The following is a 24,112-nucleotide window of genomic DNA, read 5'->3' on the forward strand; positions in this document are numbered from 1 at the left end:
AGTTGTGTAACCTTGGGCAAGTCACTTGTTTGCCTCGGCTTCAACTGTAAAACAGGGATAACAGCACCTACCTCCCTAGGTTGTTATGAGGATCAAGTAAGATATTTGTGAAGCACTAGCACACTGCCTGGAACAAAGTTGGCACCATATAAATACTACCTATTAACACATCAGCTTCCACAGGTTCAATAGTCATCTCTATGTAGATCGTTCCCAGATGTATCTATTTAGCCCTGATCTCTCTGCTGAGCTAGTCTCACATCTTCAACACCTCTTGAAGGTCTTGAAGTGGATGCCTTCTAGGCTTCTTAAACTCAGTTATGTATTTTCTTCTAAACTTCCCCTATCAAGGGCACTATGCTCATCCCAAGCACCCAGGCTCACAGCCTGGCTTCTCATCAATTCCTTACCCCACATTACTCTTGCCAAATCTTTCACCCTTCAAATCTATTACCTCCAGGACTAAACAGAAAGCCTGTATGCTGTATGGCATTCAAGGCTCTTCATGACAGCCTAGCTACACTGGCCTATTTATAGTGCTGAGAACACAAATTATTGCTGTGCCTCTCCGCCTCCCACCCCCCCCCCCCCCAGCCGCCCCAATGCTGTATGGCTCTACTCCTTGCCTCTTGGCTTCCTCCAAGACTCAGTTCAAAAACCATCTTCTACAGGCCTTTCCCAGTCCCCTCAGCTTACCTCCAGCTACTCAGTATGGCTCTTGTTGCTAGTTATATATTTATGGTCTCCTACATTCATATGTATACCTCCTTTGAGGGCAGGGAGCTGTTTTTGAAGCTTTTTTAGCACACAACCTGTCATATAGTAAGGGTTTAATAAATGCTTGTTGATTCCCCAGTCTTCATAATCCTAAATGCTGACACTGGACACTGAAACAGATGGAATCCCAACATGGACTCAGCAGACATTATTTAAAAGTATTTTATTTAACTTTTTAATTTGAGGTAAAATACTTTTTTCTTTCAACTTCCATAACAAAATACAGAGCTATCAGATACCCCTGGAAAAAATATGTATATTATACATATATTTCTATAACATTACATCATATATATATAATATATATATGCAAAATTCTGAAGACTTTATAGAAAGTGGAACATCTAAAAGGCACTGCACAATGGAGTTAAGATTACTTACATTTTTATGTACATATACACACTTTTTTTTGTTTAAGTGGATACACCTAACCAAGTCATCTTCTGTAAGTGAACATCTTATTCACAAATCCCTGCATCACAATTCTAATCAACTTAAAGAATATGCCTAAAGGTCTCAAAACAATTTTCCATTGGTAGTTTTCTTTTTTTTCAAAAAAGAAACTAAAACCAGAACAGTTTTTAAAACAATCAGATTAAAATGTTTTCTTTTTAAACCAAAAAGATAAAAATCAAAACAAACACCATGTAGGATCTGTAAGACAAAAAGTAAAGTTATTCTTGCTTATAAAAAGAACAAGAAAAGCCACAAAACATAATTATGGAATAAATAAAAAATAAGGGATAACCAGCCATTGGACTCCACCTGCCGGGTAAGAAGTGAAACCTTGGCTATGGTTTTTGTTAATGCTTCTTAGGTTTTTCTTGGCCCACTGAAGACTAAACTAAGGTATGGTAACTCCCTGTGTTAGTAAGATGGAGATGAGGGTGGAGTGGGCCTTGGAAAAGTGTTTATATTTCACCCCTAACCCTCTTAAAATCAGTGAGCTATTTGATGAGGATGGATGCCATTAAGTCTCTTCTCTATAGGCTTTTTTCCCTAAGGCTAATAAAAGCCAACTGCTCACAAGAACATACTCTTGATTTGTTAATACAGGTGGATGTTGAAATGTCAACAGATTTAAACTTGTCAAAGTTTAAACATTTGGCACAATGGAATTTGGAAAAATTATAAAGTAACAAACAAAACACCCTTGTTTTCATTTCTCCCTCCTCCACCTGCTGCTGCTAGACATTGATGTCACTGTCCCTGGCTGGGAGGAGTCTGGCTTATAACAGGCAGGGCTGAAGTGCTGCAAAGAGGTTAGGAAAAGGAGGTTCAAAGTCCCCTCCAGCCCTAGCACCACAACCACCACCTTCCTGAGGACCACTTCTAACATCAGTGACGTCAGCATTGCCTGACAACCTGAGTAAGCCCAAGTTTGGCTCTGAAAAAGGGACCATCCTAATCCCAGCATGCAGTGCAATCAATAAACTAACAGGCGGAATGGTGATCATAGAAAACAGATTAAACACCAACAGGTTCATAAAGCCAAACAACAATTTTCATTGAGTTGAACATTTTTTTGAGTGTTTTTCAAGTGTGAAATCAGTGAATTCTTGTTCAAACAGAAGCAGCATCTAGAAATTCTGGCACTTGGGTTCTAGGGGGTTAAAGATATGCATTATGGATTTTTTTAAAAAAGGCCTCGTGTTATCTATTCCTGAGTTCATACCGACACCTGGTGGCCCTCTCTAAAGGATGTGGATATGGGAAAGGGGGATGGCCAGACAGCCTCCTATATACCAAGTAGCATTTTGCCCCCTTACCCCAGTCCCAAGCATGCCTTCCAATTCAGAGGTAAGTCAAGGTGCTAAGAGAAGAAAAAACCCACAATAGGTACCAAAGGCAACCTATGGGATGTCATTGCCAAGAACAAGGGTCCCCTTGCAGCCTGGCCAGGGCCTCATTGATCAAGGCTCCTTCCTGAGGAGTGGGAAAGTTCAAGTCACTTACTGATCATGATTCAGTTAACTGGGTGCATATAAAATCAGGATGGCTCACTGGGAGATGAATCAAGATGCTGACATTAATCCAAGCCATCCCTGGAAATCTTATATCCAATTTACACCCACCAATTTCAACCCTTTTCTTGGCCTTTCATATCTGGTACTCTCCAATAAAAAAAAAAGGGGGACCCCCCACTTTAAACACATCATCATACTATACACAGCTGAGTTAGGGTGGGGTGGAGCTAAGCTTTTCAGACCCTTATCACCATCTTCTGCAACACTGTCCTAAGGTGATCTAATCTCATAGTAGTGTAACTTCAGTTCATACACACAGCTACTCAAATTTCCCATTTAGTCATCTGCTTTTCTTCCTGCTCCTGGCCTTATTTTCCTGGCTTTGCAAGATACGGACTTCTTATTCCTTTGGAGGAGCCACTGAAAACATTCTCCAGTGTGGGGGGAAAAACACAATTCCTACTGGAATCTGGAATACAGGTTAGGCTAATCAATGAATCACAAAGAGAACCGGAACTACTCTAGATAATGGGCATATGGCAATTATTTTGTAGTTACACTAGGACAGAAAATCTCTCTTATCATTACTAGGCCTTTTTTATTCTCCCTGTCATCTGTATTTCTTGCCATCTCTCCACCTCCTCTAGTTTCACCATACATTTACTCACACCCACATCAACTTTCTGCATTTTAGAAGATATTTCAGCTCTGTCCTTGTTTCTTACCACCCTGCTCCTCCCAACCCCAATAATGTCAAAGACTGGGATGGAAGAAGGATAGAGAGGAGGGTTAAATCCTCACATGCCAACTGTAAAACCTAACCATTTTCCAACATTCCTTGGTTATCTGAAAAGTTGTCTGTGCCCTTCTACAGGTGTGCCAACAGACCTGTATACTGTAAAGTATATTAATATTAAGGCTTGACTTAAAGAAAATGTTAAAGAGAACCAGACATGATGGAAAGACATTTTCAGTAATGCTATCACACTTCTAGGTGAATTCACAATCATACTTCACTTTAACTCCCTCAAACCACAACTAGAAAGGAAAAATGAGGGTAATTCTTGTCTTTGTTTCTTAAAGGCATCAGGCTACTTCCTCTTGCCCTCTTCTTTCTTCCCTGAAAGAGAGTTTACAACTCCTCATGGCTTCTTTAATAGGTAGAGTAGGTGAAAAGTCCTTAAGAAACTAGCAGCCCTTCCAGAGGACAGAGCTTCCTGACAATCACATAGCTGCTGCTGTTGCCCCTCTGCCCTGCTCTAATCTGGCTTTACTTTTCAGGGTTTCCTGAAAACTTTGTTTAAAAAAGAAAAAAAAATTCACACCTGACTCCCAAATAAGACTGTGAGATTTCTTGCCCCTCCCTTGAAATAATAAAAAAATGGAAAAAAAAAGTTTTTCCAGGCTAAATCTTAAGAATTAATGGTCTCATTGTTCCCACCCCAACCCCTTTCTGTTTCCCTCTACATAAAAAGAGGAAAACTCATTAATGACTTCTCTATATAAATACAATAGAAAACCAAGTTGTTTGGGATCCCCAACTGTCACTATCAACATGACCAAGGTGTCTTGGTCTTTTGGGAGTTTCCTTATCAAAAGTCCAAGTCTTACTAGGGGAGAGAGGCTCCCTCTCCCTCCCCTATTTAACCCTCCCCAACCCAACCCCCAACTTAGTTTTTCACATCCTGCTAATTTACAACAAAAAGATACCCCTCCCCTACCCCAAAACATAAAAATACAAGAAGTCTATTCTCTAGAATGATCAAACCAGCTTAATTCCCTCCCTCCCTCCCTCCCCACCCCCCATTCTGCAACCTTGCTACATAAATACATGTATTCAATTATAGTATAAACAGCTCCCAATTAATTTCCAATACTAAGCATCAGCAGCAGCTGCTGTGGCCACCCCCCTGGGTCCAGCAATGAGGGGTGGAGACCCAGAAAGATTCCAATGAATCTTGCTGCTCTCACTCAGCTCTCTGGCTTCCCTATCACCATTCCATCTTCGCTTCAGCCGAAGCTTTGGGGGCATCAAGGCATCCTCTTTCTTTTCAGGGGCATTGGGCTCAATTACTGCCAGAGCATCCTTACCAGGCCTGTCCTCACTACCTTCACTCAACTCTGGGGTCTCTTCACCTGGGCTGCTGAGGGGAACCAAGGGCCAGGATGGGGGTGCAGCAGGGCGTGCAAAGAAGGCACCCTCCTCGACTATGGTCCCACTGGGTATAGAGCGCTCTTCCCGCTGCTGTTCCTCCTTTTCTCTTAGTGGCTGCTCTTGGTTCTCAGGCTCTCTTTCTGCAGTCTGTTGTTCCACCTTGATCCTCGGAGGGGTAGGGGCCATGGCAGGAGTGACAGTAACTGCTGACTCTTCACTGCTCTCTACTCTTTCCCGGTTCTTCCGCCCAGCAGGTGGTGGCTGGAGTTTAATGGGAAATTGGGCTGGCTCCTCTGGATGCATTTGGCACTGCAGGGGTGGAACCATGAGCCCAGGATAACGAGGAAAAGTCCGGGGACTTAGATGGTAGTTTAAAACTGAGCAGGCTTGCGAATGCAGGTAGTGTTTCATTTCATCGGGGTTAAAAGAGAAGCAGCTGCTACCAGTAAAGGGGCTTAGACCTGGGGATGGACTGTAGGAGAAGAGGGTTGGGGTAAGGGAAAGAGCTGGTGAGATGGGGACATTGAGGACACTTCCACGGCCTGGCAGTGGAGAAACGGCAAAAGGACTGTGGGGGTCAGGGTATATCCCAGGCCTTGTGAAAAGAGGGAGCATGATGTCTGGCTTGCGCTTCTGGTGGCTAATTCCTCCACTAGTGACTGAATTCCGGGAAGTCATGAGATCCACACCCCTACGCCACTCAGCGGAACTGTCCTCCAGCTCTGAAATCTCTGCTTTTCGTTCACTTGCATCATTCAAGGACTCCTGCCCAGAAGGAGCTAGGGAGCTTGTGGAGAATCGGCCTGGCTGTACGTCGCTGGTTGGGGAATGGCTGTCCAGAGGGGGGAAGTGGAAACGGGAGGAGGCTGTCGGTACTGGAGGGGCACTCTGGGGCACTACTCCTGGGAAGGGGAAAAATAAAGGAAAAGGAGCCTGGTCAATTAATCGCATCACTGTTTACTTATGCTACATTATAGGTATATTTTGTAGCAATAGAAGAGTCATTGTTGGGATTAGATGCCATAGAACTCACTTTTTCCTACTATCTGCTCAATTAGGTATTTAATTCATTTTAGTTGCAGAGTTCCTTGTCCACTATATCCACAACTCAAATGAGGCATCTGGCCTGTAATTAAGGTTAAATCAGGATTGTATTACTGGCTCCTCCTCCCCAAACCCAGGGGAAAGTGAGGGTACAAGGACCTTGTGTGTAATCCTAGATAGATGCTCAAGGTGTCCCTACACGTCAGTCAAAGCTGTGCACCCAACCCAGTTCTCTTCCTTGTGGCTACTTCTACCTAGAAGGGTCTAGAAATATCATCCCTGAAGAGGAGTGCTTCAAAGAACCACATACCCTTCAGTTCATTCATGGGTGGGGTATTTGAACAAGAACATATTTTCAAGAGAATGCAAAGGAGACCTGGAGAAAAGGTGTCAAATTTTACTAACATAAGATTATTGAAGCACTTTTGCTCATGAGCTCAGTTACCACATGAATTCAACAGCGATTCCATTGTGGATATTTTTGTTTTCTACAATTCTGATGATATACCAACTACTCCTTTAGCAAGTTCTAGATGGCAATCTCCATTCCTAGGCATGCTCTACAAAGGATAGAAGAATATCCAGCACATGCTCACTTTCCCAAGTTTGCCTGCAGCAACTGAGCTGTGAGTGGAAAAGTCAGCAAAATGTCATTCACTTCCACCTAAGTCTTTTCCCACAACTAACTGCACCAACTACTCGGCAAAGTCTCCCAGCATAAAAACTAATGGTGAAGGAAAAAGTCTAAAGATAGGTCAGCAGCTCTAAAGCTACTAAGGGGTATGTGAAGACCCTGGGTATCACTGAAACCCCACCAGCCCTGAAGCAAAGCGAGGAAAAAAGTGAGAGGATGTATAGAAACATGGAAAAAAAGTAAAGGGATAATTAACAAGTGAGAAAGAGAATCCAGTTATACACGGCAATAACTATATTTATATAGGACTTTAATGTTTAAAAAAGGGTGACCTCATACAATCCTGTGTTAAGTATAAATACTATCATTTTATATATGAGGAAATCTGCATTTCAGAGAGTTTAAATAGTGTGCTAATGGCCACGGAGCTAACAAGCATCAGAACTAGGATTTAAAGTCAATAAAGGTATGTCAAGGCATCATCATTAGTCAGTCATTCTGTGGCTCTGGTGCCAGGGACACTAACTGCAGATTAGGTAGAATCACATAAGTACCCTTTATTAACCAAGGGGCAACACAGCTCCTTCATGATGGAGCCACCTAACTTTACTCCCCTTCAAAGGATAAAAGCTTCCTAACTCACCTCTTGGCCTTCAGTTTCTACCCCCTTCAGTCCATCCTCCACACAAAGGCCAAAATAATCCTTCTAAAGCACAGATCTCACCATACTGTTCCCTTGCTTGAAAGTCTTTAGTATCACCAGAATAAAAAAGACTCCTCAGAAGGCACTTGAAGCCATTAACAATACAGCTCCTGTCTTCTCTAGCGTACTCCACATTCCAGGCAAACTGGACTATGAATTGTAGAATGTCTAGCATTCTACCTCCACCTTTAGGGGCCAGAATGCCCTCTTTTCCTTTTCCTCACCTCCTAGAATTTAGCCTTCTTTAAGGTTCAGCTCAGGTGCTACCTCCTCAGTGAAACCTTCCTTGAACTCCCAATTGGTACTCTCTCCCAACCCAAATTACCTTTTATTTACTGATCTGTATATAGGCTATATTCTCCAATATAAACTCCTTGATAACAGTTACTGTCACACTTGTAACTATGTCCCCAGGATAATTTTTTTTCTCCTGATCTGAATTTGTCTGTGTAGAGAACTTGGGCTCAAGGAGGAAACTCATGGTATGGAAATAATGCAGACCAACTCACATATAACATAACCTCAAGAGAATGGCCTGGGGTATTGAGAAGTTAAATGTCCATTGTCAAGTCAGTCATTTCAGTAAGCATGGTTACATGATTAGTAAGTGTTTAGTCAGGCCTTGAATCCAGGTCTTCCTGACTCAAGGCTGGTCCTCTACTACATCAACGTGCCTCTTGCCTCACTCATGAGTAGGTATTTAATAAGTCTAATGTGGAAACTGGGTCTTAGAGAAGCAGAAGTTCCACATGAAAAAGTCACAGGTATATGAATGCCTTAGTTTTAGAGGAAAATCTTATTCCATTCCATGAAATTTTCTCCTCCTACTACTGAAAGTAATCTCTTTTTCCTATGAATTCATAGCCTATTTTGTACTTTTCACACCTTTTAATAAGATTTTTGACACTGGTTAAACTGCAAATACACAATTCCCCTGATTTCTTAAGGGGAGAGACCATGTTTTATATACTACATCTCTTTGAATATCTAGTTTGCTGCCCTGCATGGAGAATGAGGCACCTGCATTTAGCAGGTATTCAAACAGTTTCTCAGTTAATGAAGCCCTTTTTCACTAAAGTGGGGATAAATATCAGTGGTTTTCTACCTTCTAGGAAGGTGTATGATCACCTCATGATCAATTTAATAATTTCTCTAACTGGTATCCTACTCATTCAATAAAGGCTCTACCCTGTTTTAATGTCTTTTAAATTACTATCAAATCTTCTGTCAAATTTAAAAACATACAAGTCAACTTTGGGGACCAGCTTCTAAATTATAAGCTCTTTGAGAGCCAGGAATGTGTCTTATTTATTGTTGTACTCTTTCCTTCTCCTTACATGTCCTAATGATCTGCACATAGTAGTAATGTACAAATGTTTGCTGAACTGAACAAATTATCCCTTTAGCTCTGAACTATAATAAACCTCACCTATGTTTCTAAGCAGTTTTTGTTTACCTAACATTTCAGGATAAACTTTCAAAAGACTAATAATTTTTCTTTTGTGTCACCTTTGATGTTGATACACGTATCTGATTTGGGGGTTGGAGAACAAGAAGAAATCAGGGCAGGTGACATCACTTAAACAGAGATTATATCCATATGGCTGACCCTGACAATTCTTCCATCTGGGGACTGTGGCTGGAAGGATAATGAACTGGAGGGTTATACACTCAAGTCTGGTATAGAGGAAGATACTAAGAGATGCTAAGGAAGACCTTCTTGTTGAGAACTTTGAGCTCATATGAACCTTGAATTCAGTATCCCAAGATTTCTTTTCCTTTAGGGAGGAGAGTACAAAGAATTCTTAGACTATCAAGTTAAAAGGCACCTTAAAGAACACAAATCCAAGCCTCGATGAAGAAATTAAAGCTAAGCAGTTGCATAGCACAGTGCCTGACACATAGGTACTTAATAAATGTTTATTAATTGAGAGAATTTTACCTACAGCCAACAATTCAATAATACTCATTACTGTGCAGAGCACTGTGCTAGAGAATCCAATCTAGAACACAGGTTTCCTGTTTCCTAGTTAGATACTCTTTCCAAGCTTCTTTCTAACCTTGGAAAAGACAATCACAAAATCTCATTGCTCCTTAAATTACATAAGGCCTACATATGGGATATGGATAAGAGTGATTTGAAAACAAAATCTTATTTGTGAATAGGATATTATATACAGGATAGCTGTCTGTGCCCAGGCCCAGCTCCCTGAAGCAATCAGGCATTGTGCCTACAAGCTTCATGACTTATTTGTGACCTTTTGATTAAAATCTGAAAGGATTTGTATTGGTGGGAAACCTGCATACAAACTCAATCAAGGCAGTTAGATAACTCCCTTCTATTTCTGCCATTCTACTGGTTGGGGGAGACTACTACTGTTCCTTTCCCAGATGTGGGAAAATGCAGGTTATCCCCAAACCACTGGATGAATTCCCTATTGCCTTATGAGGTATCCAACTTTTGATCCGGGTTGTTGCTTGAACACTGGCTTCAAAAGAGAAGGTGGTCTAATCTAGAACAGCTTGGTCAGTGAAGATCTGAGGGAAATGGAGATTTGGGAAGAGATTAACTTTGAGCTTATTGGTGAGATTCTTGGTCCAATGAGATTCAATCCCCTTCCCCACCCAAACCAGGTGCATAAGGGAGGGGTTAGAGTGAGAAATAGAGGAAACAAGATTCCAGTGGCCAAAACAGGTTAGATTTCCTAACGCCTCTCCCCCAGGCATAAGGAAAGAAAACAGGTTGTAATTAGAGAGATGCATTCCAATACCAACTTTTTTTTTTTTTAAATGCATGCCCCAGGGACAGGAGGGAGTGGCTAGCAAAGGGGAGATGGAACAGTAATGATAGCATCGTCAGGCTAAAACTGCCCTAACTTGTTGTGTGTAGTAATTACAGATCTGCAAAGGATCTTGGCATTCTATTCTCTCTCAGCCACTCCCCGGTTCCAATTTTTCAGCTCTAGAACAAACTTTACTCTGGGAAGCTGTATTACCTTCATAATCAAGATTAGCTTTCCTTACCACTGCCACCCAAGGCAACAAAGTTAGAAGTTGATGGAATGGCCAGAAACTGTTTAATTACAATTTAATTTGTGGGGTAGTGGTGCTATTTCCATCTTTGGGGAGGACTGAAAAGCCTTTTAGTTTTCAACTCCTGGGTCTGCCAGATCTACAGAGGAATAGGGCCTCTTGAATTGTGCCAAGCCAGGTCCCCATAGACAGTTGTTACCTGGGCTGCTCTGAAGGGAAACTCTACCAAAGACTATGTGTATCCTGGGGGCCCTGGGGGAAGAGAAGCCATGGAACCCAAACAGCTCAGGCTGCCCTGCTTTCAGACTCCCCCCCCCCCCCCATCAAAGACTCTGCTTTTTACTGCAAACATGATTGAGGCCACTGTGGTTTTGATTGTATTCACCTGATAAGGTAACTTGGTAGTTTCATAGAAAATCGGAAGTGTTTATAAAGGCTCCAGTTGCTATTGAGGGAGTTAAACAAGTTCTAGAGTCTGCACTTTAAAAAACAACATAAATTTAGGAATAATTTTTCTTAGAGAACAAAGAACCAGATCTCTAAGAGACCTAGCACTTTATACAATAAGCTTTAAAAATTGTAATAAGGGAAATCATCTAAAAAATGCAGCCTCTGGTCAATTACATCAATGTTTGTACTACATACTATCAAAATTATAAGTATACATTTGACCTTTCTATTAACAGTAACAGTTGTGGGGAGAATGTACTTTTTTTTAAAGGTGTGTTGGGATGTACCTGCTATTGTGAAACAAAATGTTATCAATACCTTTTTAAAAAAAATTCCCAAAGAAACTAGTTACAAAGTCCTAAGTGTCTACTGCTTCTGAGTTTCCCTTAGAAGTGTCAGTGCTAGACTCAGATTTCATTTCAGTTACATTCTTTTCTCTGAGTAGAATTGGTACTTACCATTGGGCCGAATGTTGATGAATGGATAGTTGGGCATCACCAGCTTGTTGAAGTTAAACTTATACGTAAACCTTTTGCCTTTTGTTTTATGAAGGATCCTCTTGTTGTAATAGTATCTGTCAAAAAAATATGCATATTAATGCATCTTCCAGCTCCCCCAAGCTTATGTTAAAAAATTTCAGGTAATCAAATGAAAGGCTCATGCCATTTCAAATGAGGAGGACGGGTGGGAAGGGTAGCAGGCAAAAAAGTCTTTGTCCCTCTACTCCACCTTCACTTCAACCACCTTTCTCCATCTCTCCAACCACAGCTCTATACCCAGTTTCCTTCCTGTTCCCACTTTGGTCAGAAGGCTACGTTATACAGACACTATCTCTTTTTGTCTGCCTTGCCCAGGTGGGAACAGACAACCTGTGGCACAGAGACTCACAGTGTGGCTAGCCGGGAGGCCTATGCCTATAACTAGGGGAGAGGAATGCAGGATTGTTTTATGGTGACAGGTCAAACAATGGTATATCCTGATCTGGAAAACAGCAGCCAGCTTGGGCTGCCTCAACCTCAAAGATTCAAAGGATCTGTAGAGCTCAGACAAAGCTGTCGGATAAACATGTGGGTTCAGGGTCAACAAAGGTGAAGAACTAGAGAACTTTAAGAGTGACTGGTACCTTCAGCCACTTAGACAGTACTAGACAAGTCATAAATTGCCCTTTAGACCCTGAGGGATAAAAGATCTCTGAAACTGAGAGTGACAAGGGCAAAGCAAATAAGGAGGAAGTTCACACAGATCAACCTCTGGACCTCTTGGAAGGTCACAACCAAAGAACCTATGGATTGACAAGGCCAAAAAATGTTGTTCCTGGATAGCTGTCAGTCACAGCATAAGATAACCAAATCAGCCCTCCTTAGCCTCTTGAGAGGTCAGGAAGAAGAGAAATAACAGATAGGCACAATACCAAACATCCTATAAGACAGGGCTAAGTAATCCCCAGGATTATAAATGAACTCCAATACTTATTTTACCACACCCTCTCGCCCACTAAGGAGAACTGGTTGCCTGTCAGGATTCAGTGCCAACCATGTTGGAATTTCCTCCTACAGATACCCATTGATATGCTTTCTCCTCCTGTACCTTCACTACTTACATTCAGGTGCTCTTTTGCTCCCACTCTGAAGTCATGAAGGAATTTATCTAGCCAGTTGTCACCTACTATTCCACAAGATGCCAAGTCTCCCATATAGTCTGATAGCCTTCTAACCCAAAGTATCACAAATATAGGTCATTTTCCCTCCCTCACCTGAGGGCCCGGCTCAGCTTGTCATAGTTCATCTGTGGTTTACACTTTCTTCGGCCCCAGAGGCGGGCCACTTCATCTGGGTCCTTGATGACAAACTCCCCATACTCTCCCTGCTGCCAGGCAATGACATGGCGGAACTCCTCTTTCTGAAGCAGCTCCAAGATGAAATGCCACAGCTGGATCTGCCGGGAGCCTGGGGAGGACTCCGTTTTGTAGGCCCAGTCAGGGAACTGGTAGCCTTAAGACCAGAAGGAAAGAAAAGGATAAGACTAAAGAAGTCAAGAGCTATTTAAATACCAGCACCCCTACCCACTTTACATTCCACAGATCAGGATGCTAGAGTGCTGAGCAAACATATCTTAAACACCTTTTCAGACAACTGGGACTAGTCCATTAGGGAATAAGAAGGGACAACAAAGTTACATGTTCTTACTGAAATCACTAATTCCTGGAAAAACTGGCAGCAAAACTCAGGTGTCCTAATTACCCATCCTTTCTTTGTTACTAAATCCTATGCCTACTTGATGTGAAGGTATTAAAAGTTCTGAAGGGATTAAAAGGACATAGAATGAACACCCCAGAAATAATGGAATACTTTCTAAAAAAGAAAGCTATACACCCCTCTCTCAAGATACTAACATTGGAATTGTGGCTCTAAGAGGAAAAAGTTTCTACAGTCTAGGACAAGGGTGTGGTGAACAGACATGTTAAACACACATCATAGGAAACAAGCCTACAACTGTCCTAGCAGCAACCACCCAGCCAAGAGGCTGTCAGTCACGGTTTGGCACTTGGTGTGGACAGAGCCCAAGTGGAGAAAACGGGAAACCACCAAGTGACATTCCCAGTAAACTAGAAAAGGCTCACCTCCACCTCCTTCTGGCTTTTCCACAATGCTGCAGCCCGCTTTCATTTTCTCCCTCCTGCTGACTGTTAAAAGAGACACAAGCCACAATTACTTTAAGAAGCTATTATCTTGCCTAGGTTTATTTGTATAGTCTTTTTCCAACTCTCCTTTTCCCCATCCTTCCTGCTCCCAGCATTAGCAAGTCTTTTTTCTCCAAACTTGTCACCTCCAAACTGTTAATCCCCAAGTCGACAAATGATGGTCCCTAGGTCATCAACTTCATGAGCCATAATTATCTCTCACCTGACTTTAAGCCACAAAGTGTAAACACTGTCTTTAATATTTGCTTTCTTCCTCCTGACCGGCCCTTCAAAAGTAGAAAGGGAAGGCTAGAATGAGACGGGTCCAAAAAGGCAGCCAAAACAAGTCAAACAGTTTGTCTTCTATTACTAGACAGATCCAGATGCCAAGATACACAAGCCTGAGCTCACCAGATGTACCAGTTTAAGGAAAGAAAAAAAAATCCAAACCCTTCTTATTCCCACTCAAGAATGCACATCTGATTTTGATTTCTTCAGTTGGATTATGTGAGCTTGGGGAAGGAGAACTTCTCCTAACCAGAATCAGCCCCCTTCCCCTCTGAAAAAAATACCCTGGGATACAGGAAGTAAACACACCACATGTACAGTCACTCAGCACCAGGAAAAAAAAAAAGATATATACATCAAGATTTGGTGAGAGTGTATATAGTTCTACATTTACTCCCTTTAGCATGAAGGGGAAAAAAGGGACATTTCCCAGCATCTACTCCCCAACAAATATGAAGCTGAATTCATTTGGCTTTTAGGAAATTTCCTGTTACTGAAGAGTTTTTAAGTACCACTCCTCCCTTACCCTAGGGGAGAAAGGAGGGAAAGTAGAGAGGGGGAGGCAGAAGGTGATCTGTTCCTGAAGGAAATCCTTAAGTATAGGTTTACGCCATCACCAATCCCAGCACACTCATCAATCAATATATGGTTCGGGTAGAAGCCAGTGGAAGTATAGGTGTCCAGATGCCCGGCTGGTGGGATGGTGGGGGAGTGGGTGTGGAAATCCTAATGATAATACTTTTTGAAACGACTTCCTAAAGTTCACAAAAACACTTGACTTTCAATTGTCTGTCTCTTTCTCTGTCTCTCTGTCTGTCTCTCTCTCTCTCCCCTCCAGCACTCCCGCCCCCCATCTCTATGATGTGGAAAAAAGTAATTTCCCCGGCAAGCTTCCCCGGGCAACTCTAATTCCCTCAGATCCCCCTCTTCCCTCCTCCGGCTCAGCTCAAGACCCTTTTTAACGATCTCCTTCGACTATCGCCAGAGCCGAGACTATGATTCACTGATGACCAGGCCAGGAAGTCCCCTTACCTGACATCCCAATCCCTCCCCCTCATTCCAACGCACAGCTTCAAGAACTGCTCGGACCTCCCTCCCCAACTTCCAAACTTCCCTTCACAGTCCTCCAAAGCTTGGGCCACCCCCTCCCCCGGCTAGCTGTCCACAGCCTGCGGGGCCCCCGGGGTGGGGGTTGACAGGACCGCGCCACTCCCCTCCCCCTCCCCCCAGACCCCGGGCTCTCTGCTTCCGAGCCGCCTCCTCTGCAGGACGGGGTGCAGCGTTCGAATTCCGCTTCAGAACGTGGGGGGCCCGCTGAGTCCTCGGCTCGCTGCCAGGACCCCACACCACCCCCGGGGCTCCCGAGCCCGCGCGGGGTGAGGCCCTGCTGCTCCGGGGGGGGGCGGCCTCAGCTCCGGACCGAGGGCGGCGGGCACAGAGGAAGGCACCCGCCCGGCGAGTGGAGGAGAGAGCGCCTCGGCCCCGGGGAGGAGCAGGCGCGGACGGTTCCGACAGGCAGCGGCTGCGTGGGGCAGGGCCCCCAATCGGGGCCGGGACTCACCTCACTCCTCCGCGGTCCGTCTCGGTCCCGTCTCCTCGGCGGCGTCTCCGGCTCCTCCTCATCCACCCCAGCAGGAAGTGACCTTCTCGTAAGATTCGTCACTTCCGTCCCCTAGCCAGGAAAGCAGGGAGGAGGCTGGCCGGAGAGCAGAGGCAAGCCCCTCCCATCTCCCTTCCTAGCCTCTCGCTTCAGCCCCTTCTCCGCCTCCCCCAACCTCCGCCCCGTCTCCCTTTTCTTTCTCTTCTCCACAGACAGCGACTTCCGCCCACACTCCGCCTCTTGCTCGCCGCCCAACCCCATGCTTCCGCCCCAGCCCGGGTGCCGTGCGTCACGATGTGGGGGCACGTTACGCACGCCTTAGGGGGCTGGCGACCCAAGAGGCCGACTTCGGGCGGGGCGGGAGCAGAAGGAGGCTCGGCGGGGCTCCCTGGGGAGTGACGTAGGCTTCGGGGAAGGGTCTTCACGCCATGCCCACGCGCGTCGGGCCTGTGCGTGTGCGAGCGGGTTGTATGGGAGCGGGGGCGCTGGAAGGGGAAAGGGAAGAAGGCGGGGTCTCTAAAGTCTTGGAAGAGGAAAAAGGAGGGAGGGAGAACCTGGACTCTAACCGAAGGCTCCACAGGGCTCTGGACCTCTGGAAAGACACTCTTAGACCTCACAGGGCTCCAGAGCCCTTCCTGAGTGCCGAACAGGGGCTCCCCAGCTTCCCAGCCGTGCTTCTCCGACGAGAAGTAAACATGACCCCCACCGTCCTTTCACCTCTGCGGTCTGCAGGGAGTCAGAAAATAATTTGCACTGACCAGGTGTAATTGACAAATCATGTTTCCTCTCCTTTCTCTTTCCATTTCCCTTTTCTAAGCTACCTATGAAGGGAAAGCCTTAGGCTTGTTTTTTTTTTTTTTAAAGGACTTTTGTAATTAGGAAGTAAACTTATCTTTATTAGTCTCTACTAAGGAATACTTAAGTATTATTGAGGCCCGGGATTCTTGAACGGAGTTAAGGATGCCCACTCCTCAAGTCACACAAGAGATGTGTTTTGTATGTTCTTTATGTATACATCGAGTTGTCTTTCCTATAGAATGTTAATCTGTCCACAGCATTTATTAAGCCCCTCATAGAGGGAAAAGGAAACAAAAACACAGTCCTTGTCTTCAAGGAGCTTACATTCTAACGGGGGAAACAACATTCAAAGAACTATGTACGAAAGATACATACAGAATAAATTGGAGATAATCACAGGAGAAAGGCACTAGCATTAAGAGGGAAAAGGAAGGAATTTTTGGAAAAGGTAAGATTTAAGCTGGGACTTGAAGGGAGCCAGTCCGTACTGATGAGGAGGAAGAGAATTCTAGGCATGGAAGACAGTCAGCTGAAAAAGCTGAAGGTTAAGTGTCTTGTTTGAGAAACATCAAGGAGGGTTATTGCAGAGTACATGGAATAAGATAAAGGAAGAGTAGAGAAGTAGGAAGGAACCAGGTTGTGCAGGGCTCTCTCTCTCTTTTTTTTTTTCCTCCTGAAAGGCTTTAAAAGTCAAACAAAGAAGGGACGGCCAGGTAGCACAGCGAGTAAGAGCACCAGTTCCAGTGTGGGGATGATCTGGAAATCGAATCCCGGTCTCAGACGCTTAGCCCCTACCCAGAAACACCTGGCCATGTAACCTTGAGCAAGTTACTTAACCCTAATTGCTTTTAAAAAAGAAAAAGTCATACAAAGGGATTTATATTTTGTCCTGGAGGCAATGAAGTGGCACTGGAATTTATTGAATGGGGGAGGGAGAGGTGACATGGTCAGACCTACACTTTAGAAAGATCACTTTGATGGCAAGGAAGGATGGCCTGGAGTGAGGAAAGATTTGAGACAGGTAGACTAACCAGGTTATTTCAGTAGTCCAAGTATAAAATGATATATGGCTGCACCAGGGGTCATATTAGTGTCAGGGGAGAGAAGGGTGCAAATGGGAGAGATGTTACAAAGGTAGAAATGACAAAAGTTGGCAACTGATTGGATATGGGGGATGAGAAAGAGTATGGAATTAAGGGATTGAAGATGGTAGAGTGGATAGAATACCAGGCTTGGAGTCAGGAAGATTCATCTTCCTGAGTTCAAATCTGGCTTCAGACACTTACTAGCCATGTGACCCTGGACAAGTCATTTAACTCTGCCTCAGTTTCCTCCTCTGTAAAATGAGTTGGAGAAGGAAATGGCAAACCACTCCAGTATCTTTGCCAAGAAAACCCCTAAGTGAGGTCAGGAAGAGTCAGATGTGACTGAAATGAATGAACAACAATAACAACAAAGAATTGAAGGTGACACTTAGGTTGTGAGCCTGGATGACTGGAAGGATGGTGATACTTTTGAAAATAATAGGATAGTTAAGAAGAGGGAAGGTGTTTAAGGGACAGTTAATTAGTTCAGTTTTAGATGTTCATGTGACATCTATTTGAGATGTCCAATTAGCAGTTGGATATTTAAGAGGAAGTCAGTAGATTAAGGTGAGACAAATAGATTAAGGCAAGGTTCTCATCTGGGAGGGTAAAGGGAGGGAGAGCCAAGGGAAATTTGAGGAAGGATGAAAAATTTGACAAATTTTCTGTGGCAAATAGCATAGTGGATTGATTAGGGATGTTCAAAGGGATTGCCTTGCAATAGTGAGGGGCCATGACATTAGGTAACATAAATCTATAGTAGACCCAGTAAGCCTGGCTTTGTGATTTTCTCCAGCTTTGTTCAGCAGCATGTAAATAGAAGGGAAACACTGGCTGGTGAGAGTAATCTAAGACTGAGGCTTTCCATGGAAAGATTCTAAAAAGAATAAGGGAGAAAGGGACCCAAGAGAAGAAAACAGACTTGAACTGGTTTATGAAGGGGTTAAGGGGATGGAAGAGAATGTTACCAATTGTTTTGGGTTGGGCCTAACTCAAGCCAATCTCTTGGTAGTTTAGGTTTGATATTGGAACAAGATGAGACATTCATAGGTCATTTAATAGTTATCAAAAGATAACAAGATGGGGCAGCTAGGTGGCTGTGAATAGAGCACTGGCCCTAGAGTCAGGAGGAACCTGAGTTCAAATGTGACCTCACACACTTGATACTGGCTGTGTGACCTTGGGCAAGTCATTTAACCCCAATTGCCTTGCCTTCCATCCCTCAAAAAAAAAAAAGGTAACAAGATGTGGTATATGAATGTAATGAAATACTATTGTGCTATAAGATGTGATGAGCAGGATAATTGCAGAAAAACTTGGAAAGACTTACATGAACTGATTTATACAAAGTAAAATGAGCAGAATCAGAACATTGTATATAGTAACAGCAATACTGTATGATGATCAGCTATGAATGACCTAGCTCTTCTCAGCATACAATGATCCAAGACAATTCCAAAGGACTTATGATGAAAAGTACTATCCCCATCTAGAGAAAGAACTGATGGAGTCTGATGCATATAGAAACATATTATTTTTCACTTTTTTTGGTGTTCTTTCCTTTTATTCTGTTTCTCATTTCACAACATGACTAATATGGAAATGTGTTTGTTTTACATGATTGTACATATATAACCTATACCAAATTGATTACCATTTTAGGGAGGGGGGAGGTGAGAGAGGGAGGGAAAATTTTTGAAATTCAAATTTAAAAAATGCATGTTAAAAATTGTCTTTACATGTAACTAGGAAAAAATACTATAATAAAAAGATAACAAGAGGAGGATATTTAACAGGTATATGCATTAAGGACCCTTTGAATTGATTCAGATGAGTGAAACTTCCATCAAAACCCACCAGTCCAACATGAGAGTGACCCTGGAGCTCCTTGTTGCTAAATGATAAGGAGGTGATATCTGTAGTCTGAGCCCTTAGTCCGTTGATGCAAAGTCTTGAGTCAGCTAAGTCTTGAGGAATTCCTTAATATCTTTTAAGGAAAAATTATCCTAACCTGCATGGGGTGAGGGATAGGATATTGTTCCTGCCACATTCCACCCCTTGGTGGTAGGTACTTTAGGTTTTCTAGAACAGTGGTGTCATGTTCAAATAAAAAGGGATCCCTACTTTATTTTATTAAACATTTCCCAATTAATCTGGTAGAGCACTGGGAGATGTTGGTGGCTGCATTCAAACAGTAAATTTGTCACCTTTGTTCTAGAGAACTTTTTACCACTTGGTTAACCCTGATTTCCAGTATTCAAAAAGGCTGATATAAGTGTCATCAAAGGAGGAAGAGAAAAAAAACTAAAACAGAAACATCATAAAAACAAAACAAATAATGTAACAGTTCCCTGAATCTGGGATAGTCCCACAAAAGCCTGAGTCCTGGGACTGAACAATCCGCCGCTACATGTAATGGGTGATACCAAATCTTTTTAGTTCATAGTGGGTCTCAGTGTAAAAAGATAACCATAAGCAGGAACAGCAGTGGGAACATCTGGGCTATACTATCTGAGGTTTATCACTTTTTATCCTGCAGTTCCTGTATAGTCACCAATTCTTATCACAGATCAGGGAGAATTGCCCTTTATTTGTCATTCACTTAGTGTTCTTTGGGTACCTGGGAACACAAGGGGTTGGAGGGGGTGGGGGATACAAAAATCTTTGCCCCAGGAGAGGTCTCTGAGGGATTGTTCATCTTCAAGGCTGCTTAAACACTTTCACTTACCCCTTGTGGCCATAAAACAAGCTCTTTTACAATAATGGCATCCTTTGACCATCTGCAGTGATGAAGTGACATTGGGTGTTGTACTGGCTGCAACTTGGAGGAACCAGTGTTTTATGTTACAGTAATTAATGGACTATAGTGCCTTTTGCCGTGGTACATGTCAGCTCCCACTTTTCTGCCACTGGGCTGCCCTTGTTGCTAAGAGCTTATCCATCACCTGCTGCAGCAGCATCTCTGTTCACTGCCCTCATACCAGTACCCCTGGGGCCTGAGTCTCTGCTTGTTATTCCCTCACCAATACGATCTGGATAATAGTATGTGCCCTCTGCCTCGTCTCCACTCCACCGAGGTGGGTTGCTTCCCCATGGCAGAAAAGAACTACCACTACTAGAACAGCATGTTGCTATAGGCCTGAGCACTTTTTCTCCACTCTTGCTTTCACCTCTACTCAAGATTACTAGGGGCCTGTGGATGCCATTGCTGTCTTGTGTTCAGCCTAGGAGTATTGGGGGTGCTGAATTTAGAAGGCAGTGCAGAATAAAAGGGCCTACTGTGCTATGGTCCATGGGGTCACAAAGAGTCAGACATGATTGAACACATGAACAACAACAACTGTGAGTGCTCCTACCACTGGGAAAAAGACACAAAGCAATATAAAAAAACAGCAAAGCCAGAGCTTTGTGTAGGCCAGTACATGTTTCTCTATTTCCCATAGACAAGCAGTAGCCTTTTCTGCTGGGAGTGGGGAAATGCTCCTGGGGCCGGAGTTCTTTGCTCTTCAGGGGCTCTACACTGAAAGCTTCAGAGAGGAAGAATTATAGTTCATAGTTCACAGATTGAGGATAAGAGTAGAAACTTTTTAAACTGATGCAGCATCCTTGCCTGTCCTCAGCTAATTAAATGCAGTGCAATTGGTACATTTGTCCTTATCTCCAATACAGAGATGTGTCTGTGCTCCCGATGAGAATTTAGCTATGTCCTTTCAAGAGCCTCACCTAATGGTCTGCACCAAAGAATCACAACAAAATCAATTTGGCAAAATAATAGTTAGCCTCTCAATTCCAAACAAAACAAAACTCAAACAGTTTCTTTGGCACAGTGTAGACAATCCTAAAATGCTAGAGATTCTGCCTTTATTTGCATTTACTCACTATTGGAGTCCTTCTTGCAACCCCTCAATGGCTGATCATGGATTGTGGATTGTTGATTTAGCTATACTGTCTTTTCTTTTAAAAAATCATTTAAAACCAAATATTTTACATAAATGACTCCCTAAAAGTTTGATGAACCTTTTTTCCCATGAGGTATCCTCCTATACAATTGGGTGATGTTAACTACTATTGATACAAAGGCATCTAAACCTAGCACAAAGGTGAGCACAAATGGTTCTCAATTTGTACTTTTCTAAGGAGGGGAAAATCTTTTCTTTCATCCCTCTCCCCCCCAAATTCAGTCCCTCCAGGCATCTTTGAAAGTAAGTTGAGTTTTAGAGAGACACTAGTAAGACACTTAAATTAGTAGGCTGGTTAGCCCAACAACCCTCAAGGGCTTGAAATACAGTTTAGCACAATTATCTTCAAGGTACAGTGTGGTTTTTTTTTTTTGTTGTTGTTGTTTTGAAACTGAGTCTTCCCATGTCACCTAGGCTGGAAGTGCAGTAGCCACTCACAGGTCTGATTCTGATACTGATAGGCAAAGAGCTTTAATCTGCTCTATTTTTTTTTTTCTGAACTGGACTTGTTTGTCCTTTCTTAGGCAGCCTGGTGACCCTCTGCTCCTGGGGGCTCATCATTTTGGTATCAGACTTAGTGCCAGACTTAAATCAGATAAGCTTCAATCCTATTGCAACTCAGAACTCCTGAACAAAGGAAATTCACCAGCTTCAACCCCACCCAGCAACATTGACTAAAGGCATGTGTCATACCTGGTCAAAGTACAGTTCCAAAGGACACTGAGCATACTCTCATTGTTCTTTTCTTGGTGAATGGCCACAGGCAGTTTACTCTCTAATTTCCCAGCAGTATGTGTGGGTGAGACCTCACAGAAGTGGCATCACAAGAAGCATGAATAGGGTCACCTTCCTCTGCATTGTACCTTCCCCCACTTAACTGAGTTTATAATCTTTCAATCTGGCAAGACCACACTAATTATTCTGGGCAGGGCTTGACTCTGGCTAGTCCCCAGGTAGGTTAGGTTTGATATTAGAATTTGATGAGACACTCACAGATCATTTAACTGGTAAGAAAAGATAACAAGAGAAGAATCTTAAGTGAGGATAGTCATTGAGAATCCCTTTAGCTGATTCAGCTGAGTAAAGTTCTTTGTAGGTGCTTTGTACTTAGGTGACAAAGTGCCATCTGTAGTCTGAGCTCTTAGTACCCTGGGCCAAACAAGTCTAGAGGAATGTTTCAACACCCTTTAAGGAAAATTATCCTAACCTTTCCTTTGTGGGAGGTGGGGAGCATGGAGAGGGATTAGGTCTCACCATACCAGTGTAAAAGTGATGGTCTGACAAAGAAGGATAAGGATTAGAGGTCAAGGTGAAGAGCAAAACAAGATGCTAGGGGATGACTTTCATTTTCTATTTGGATCCCTAGGACCTAGAACAATGTCTGGCTCCTAGTAGTTAATTAATAAATGTTGATTGACTTTGAAATGACCAAAAGATAAATCATTCTCAATGAAAATGTGTATGAGGGGTCAAGTGGTAGAGAGAGAACTGAGAATAAGTTTGTAGGGAGAAGAGACCAGAAACAAGAGAATGGAGGAGAGTAAGGAGAGAGTTGGGATTGACGGGTGGGAGAGAGCCGAACAGCATTTTGGGGTAGCAGAGAAAACTACCTCTGTTGCTGTATTATGTTAATTCTTCCTCACCTTCTTTCCCACCTCAATGGCTTCAAAGGACCCAAGTAATAAGAAAGACAGATTTCATACCACTATCCTTCAAGTGTCCCAGGTTCACAACCTCAGCATTATTCTTGATTCCTCAGTTTCTCTTACATCATGTATCTATTTTCCAAATCAGTCTCCACAACACGTCTTACATCCAACCACTTCTTCCTCCTTACACAATAATATCCTTAGTTTAGGCCCTGATTACCTCTTGCAGTGGCCTCCTCATTGGTCTCCCAGCCTTATGTCTCTCACCACTCCAGTCTATCCCACACACTGCTGCCAAAGTGATTTTCTTTAAGAATAGATATGACTCACCCACTCAATTCCAGTGGCTTTCTATTACCTCTAGGATAAACTACAAACTCCTTTGTTTAGCTTTTAAATCCCTTCACAATCGGGCCCCAGTTTATCTTGGTAGTTTCTTTGGACATTACTCCCTCTCTTCCCTCTCCCAGACAACCCCAGCCCCATCAACTCTGTCATCCAGACAAACTTGCCTTCTTGTAGTTCTTCACTTAAATTACTCCATTTCTTTTTTTTTAATCATTTTCTCTAATTGGCCTGCCTTATGGCTTAAAGTATTTATTTTTTTTTAATTTTTTAAGCAATTGGGGTTAAGTAACTTGCTCAAGGTTACGAGGCCAGTTATTTCTGGGTGTGGTGCTAAGTATCTTAGCCCAGATTCTATCACCAGGTCATCCCAACACTGGAGCCAGTGCTCTTACTCTATGAGCCACCTAGCCGCCCCTTAAAATACTCCATTTCTTAGCTACTTATCTTTTCATTGACCATCCCCCATGCCTGGAATTCACTTCCTCCTTACTTCCTTCTCATAGAATCACTCTCTTCCTTCAAGATACAGCTTGAGCACCATCTTCTACATGAAGCCTTTCCCAATTTCCTTCCAAATGCCAGTCTGCTCCCTTCTAAGCTATCTTATATTTAATTCAGTATTTATTTGTTTTTATTCTCTTTATATTTATTCTGTATATATTTATATATGTGCTTATCTTCTCCATTAGATTAGAAACTCCTGACATGTAGAAATTGTTTCATTTTTTTGTGCTTGTATACCCAAGGCCTATCATAATGCCTGGTGCATGGTAGATACCTAATCAATGTTTATTGATTGTTGATTGATTAATAGCAATACCTATAGTGATTGGGGGAAGTAGCATACTACACAGGGCAGCAGTGACTCATTTCCTGAGTTCAAATCTGGCCTCAGACACTCACCAGCTGTCCTAGCAAGTCACTTAACCCTCAGTTTGCTTC

At 43.0% G+C, this 24,112-nt stretch overlaps 1 protein-coding gene across 1 annotated transcript; it reads right to left on the reverse strand.

Annotated features, from left to right (window-relative positions):
- Positions 1 to 923: 923 nt before the first annotated feature.
- Positions 924 to 15,416, reverse strand: ETV3 (ETS variant transcription factor 3). Its single transcript, XM_069062844.1, is given in 6 exon segments — positions 924 to 4,656; positions 4,659 to 5,801; positions 11,222 to 11,337; positions 12,517 to 12,754; positions 13,384 to 13,446; positions 15,293 to 15,416. Coding segments are annotated over 5 exon segments (1,572 nt in total). The 5' UTR covers positions 13,430 to 13,446; positions 15,293 to 15,416; the 3' UTR covers positions 924 to 4,627.
- Between the last annotated feature and the right edge of the window lie 8,696 nt (positions 15,417 to 24,112).

Source organism: Petaurus breviceps, unplaced genomic scaffold (assembly GCF_028583685.1).
Source record: "Petaurus breviceps papuanus isolate PSGF00001 unplaced genomic scaffold, PetGlider_PUasm1.0 90510, whole genome shotgun sequence".
NCBI classification, from domain to species: domain Eukaryota; kingdom Metazoa; phylum Chordata; class Mammalia; order Diprotodontia; family Petauridae; genus Petaurus; species Petaurus breviceps.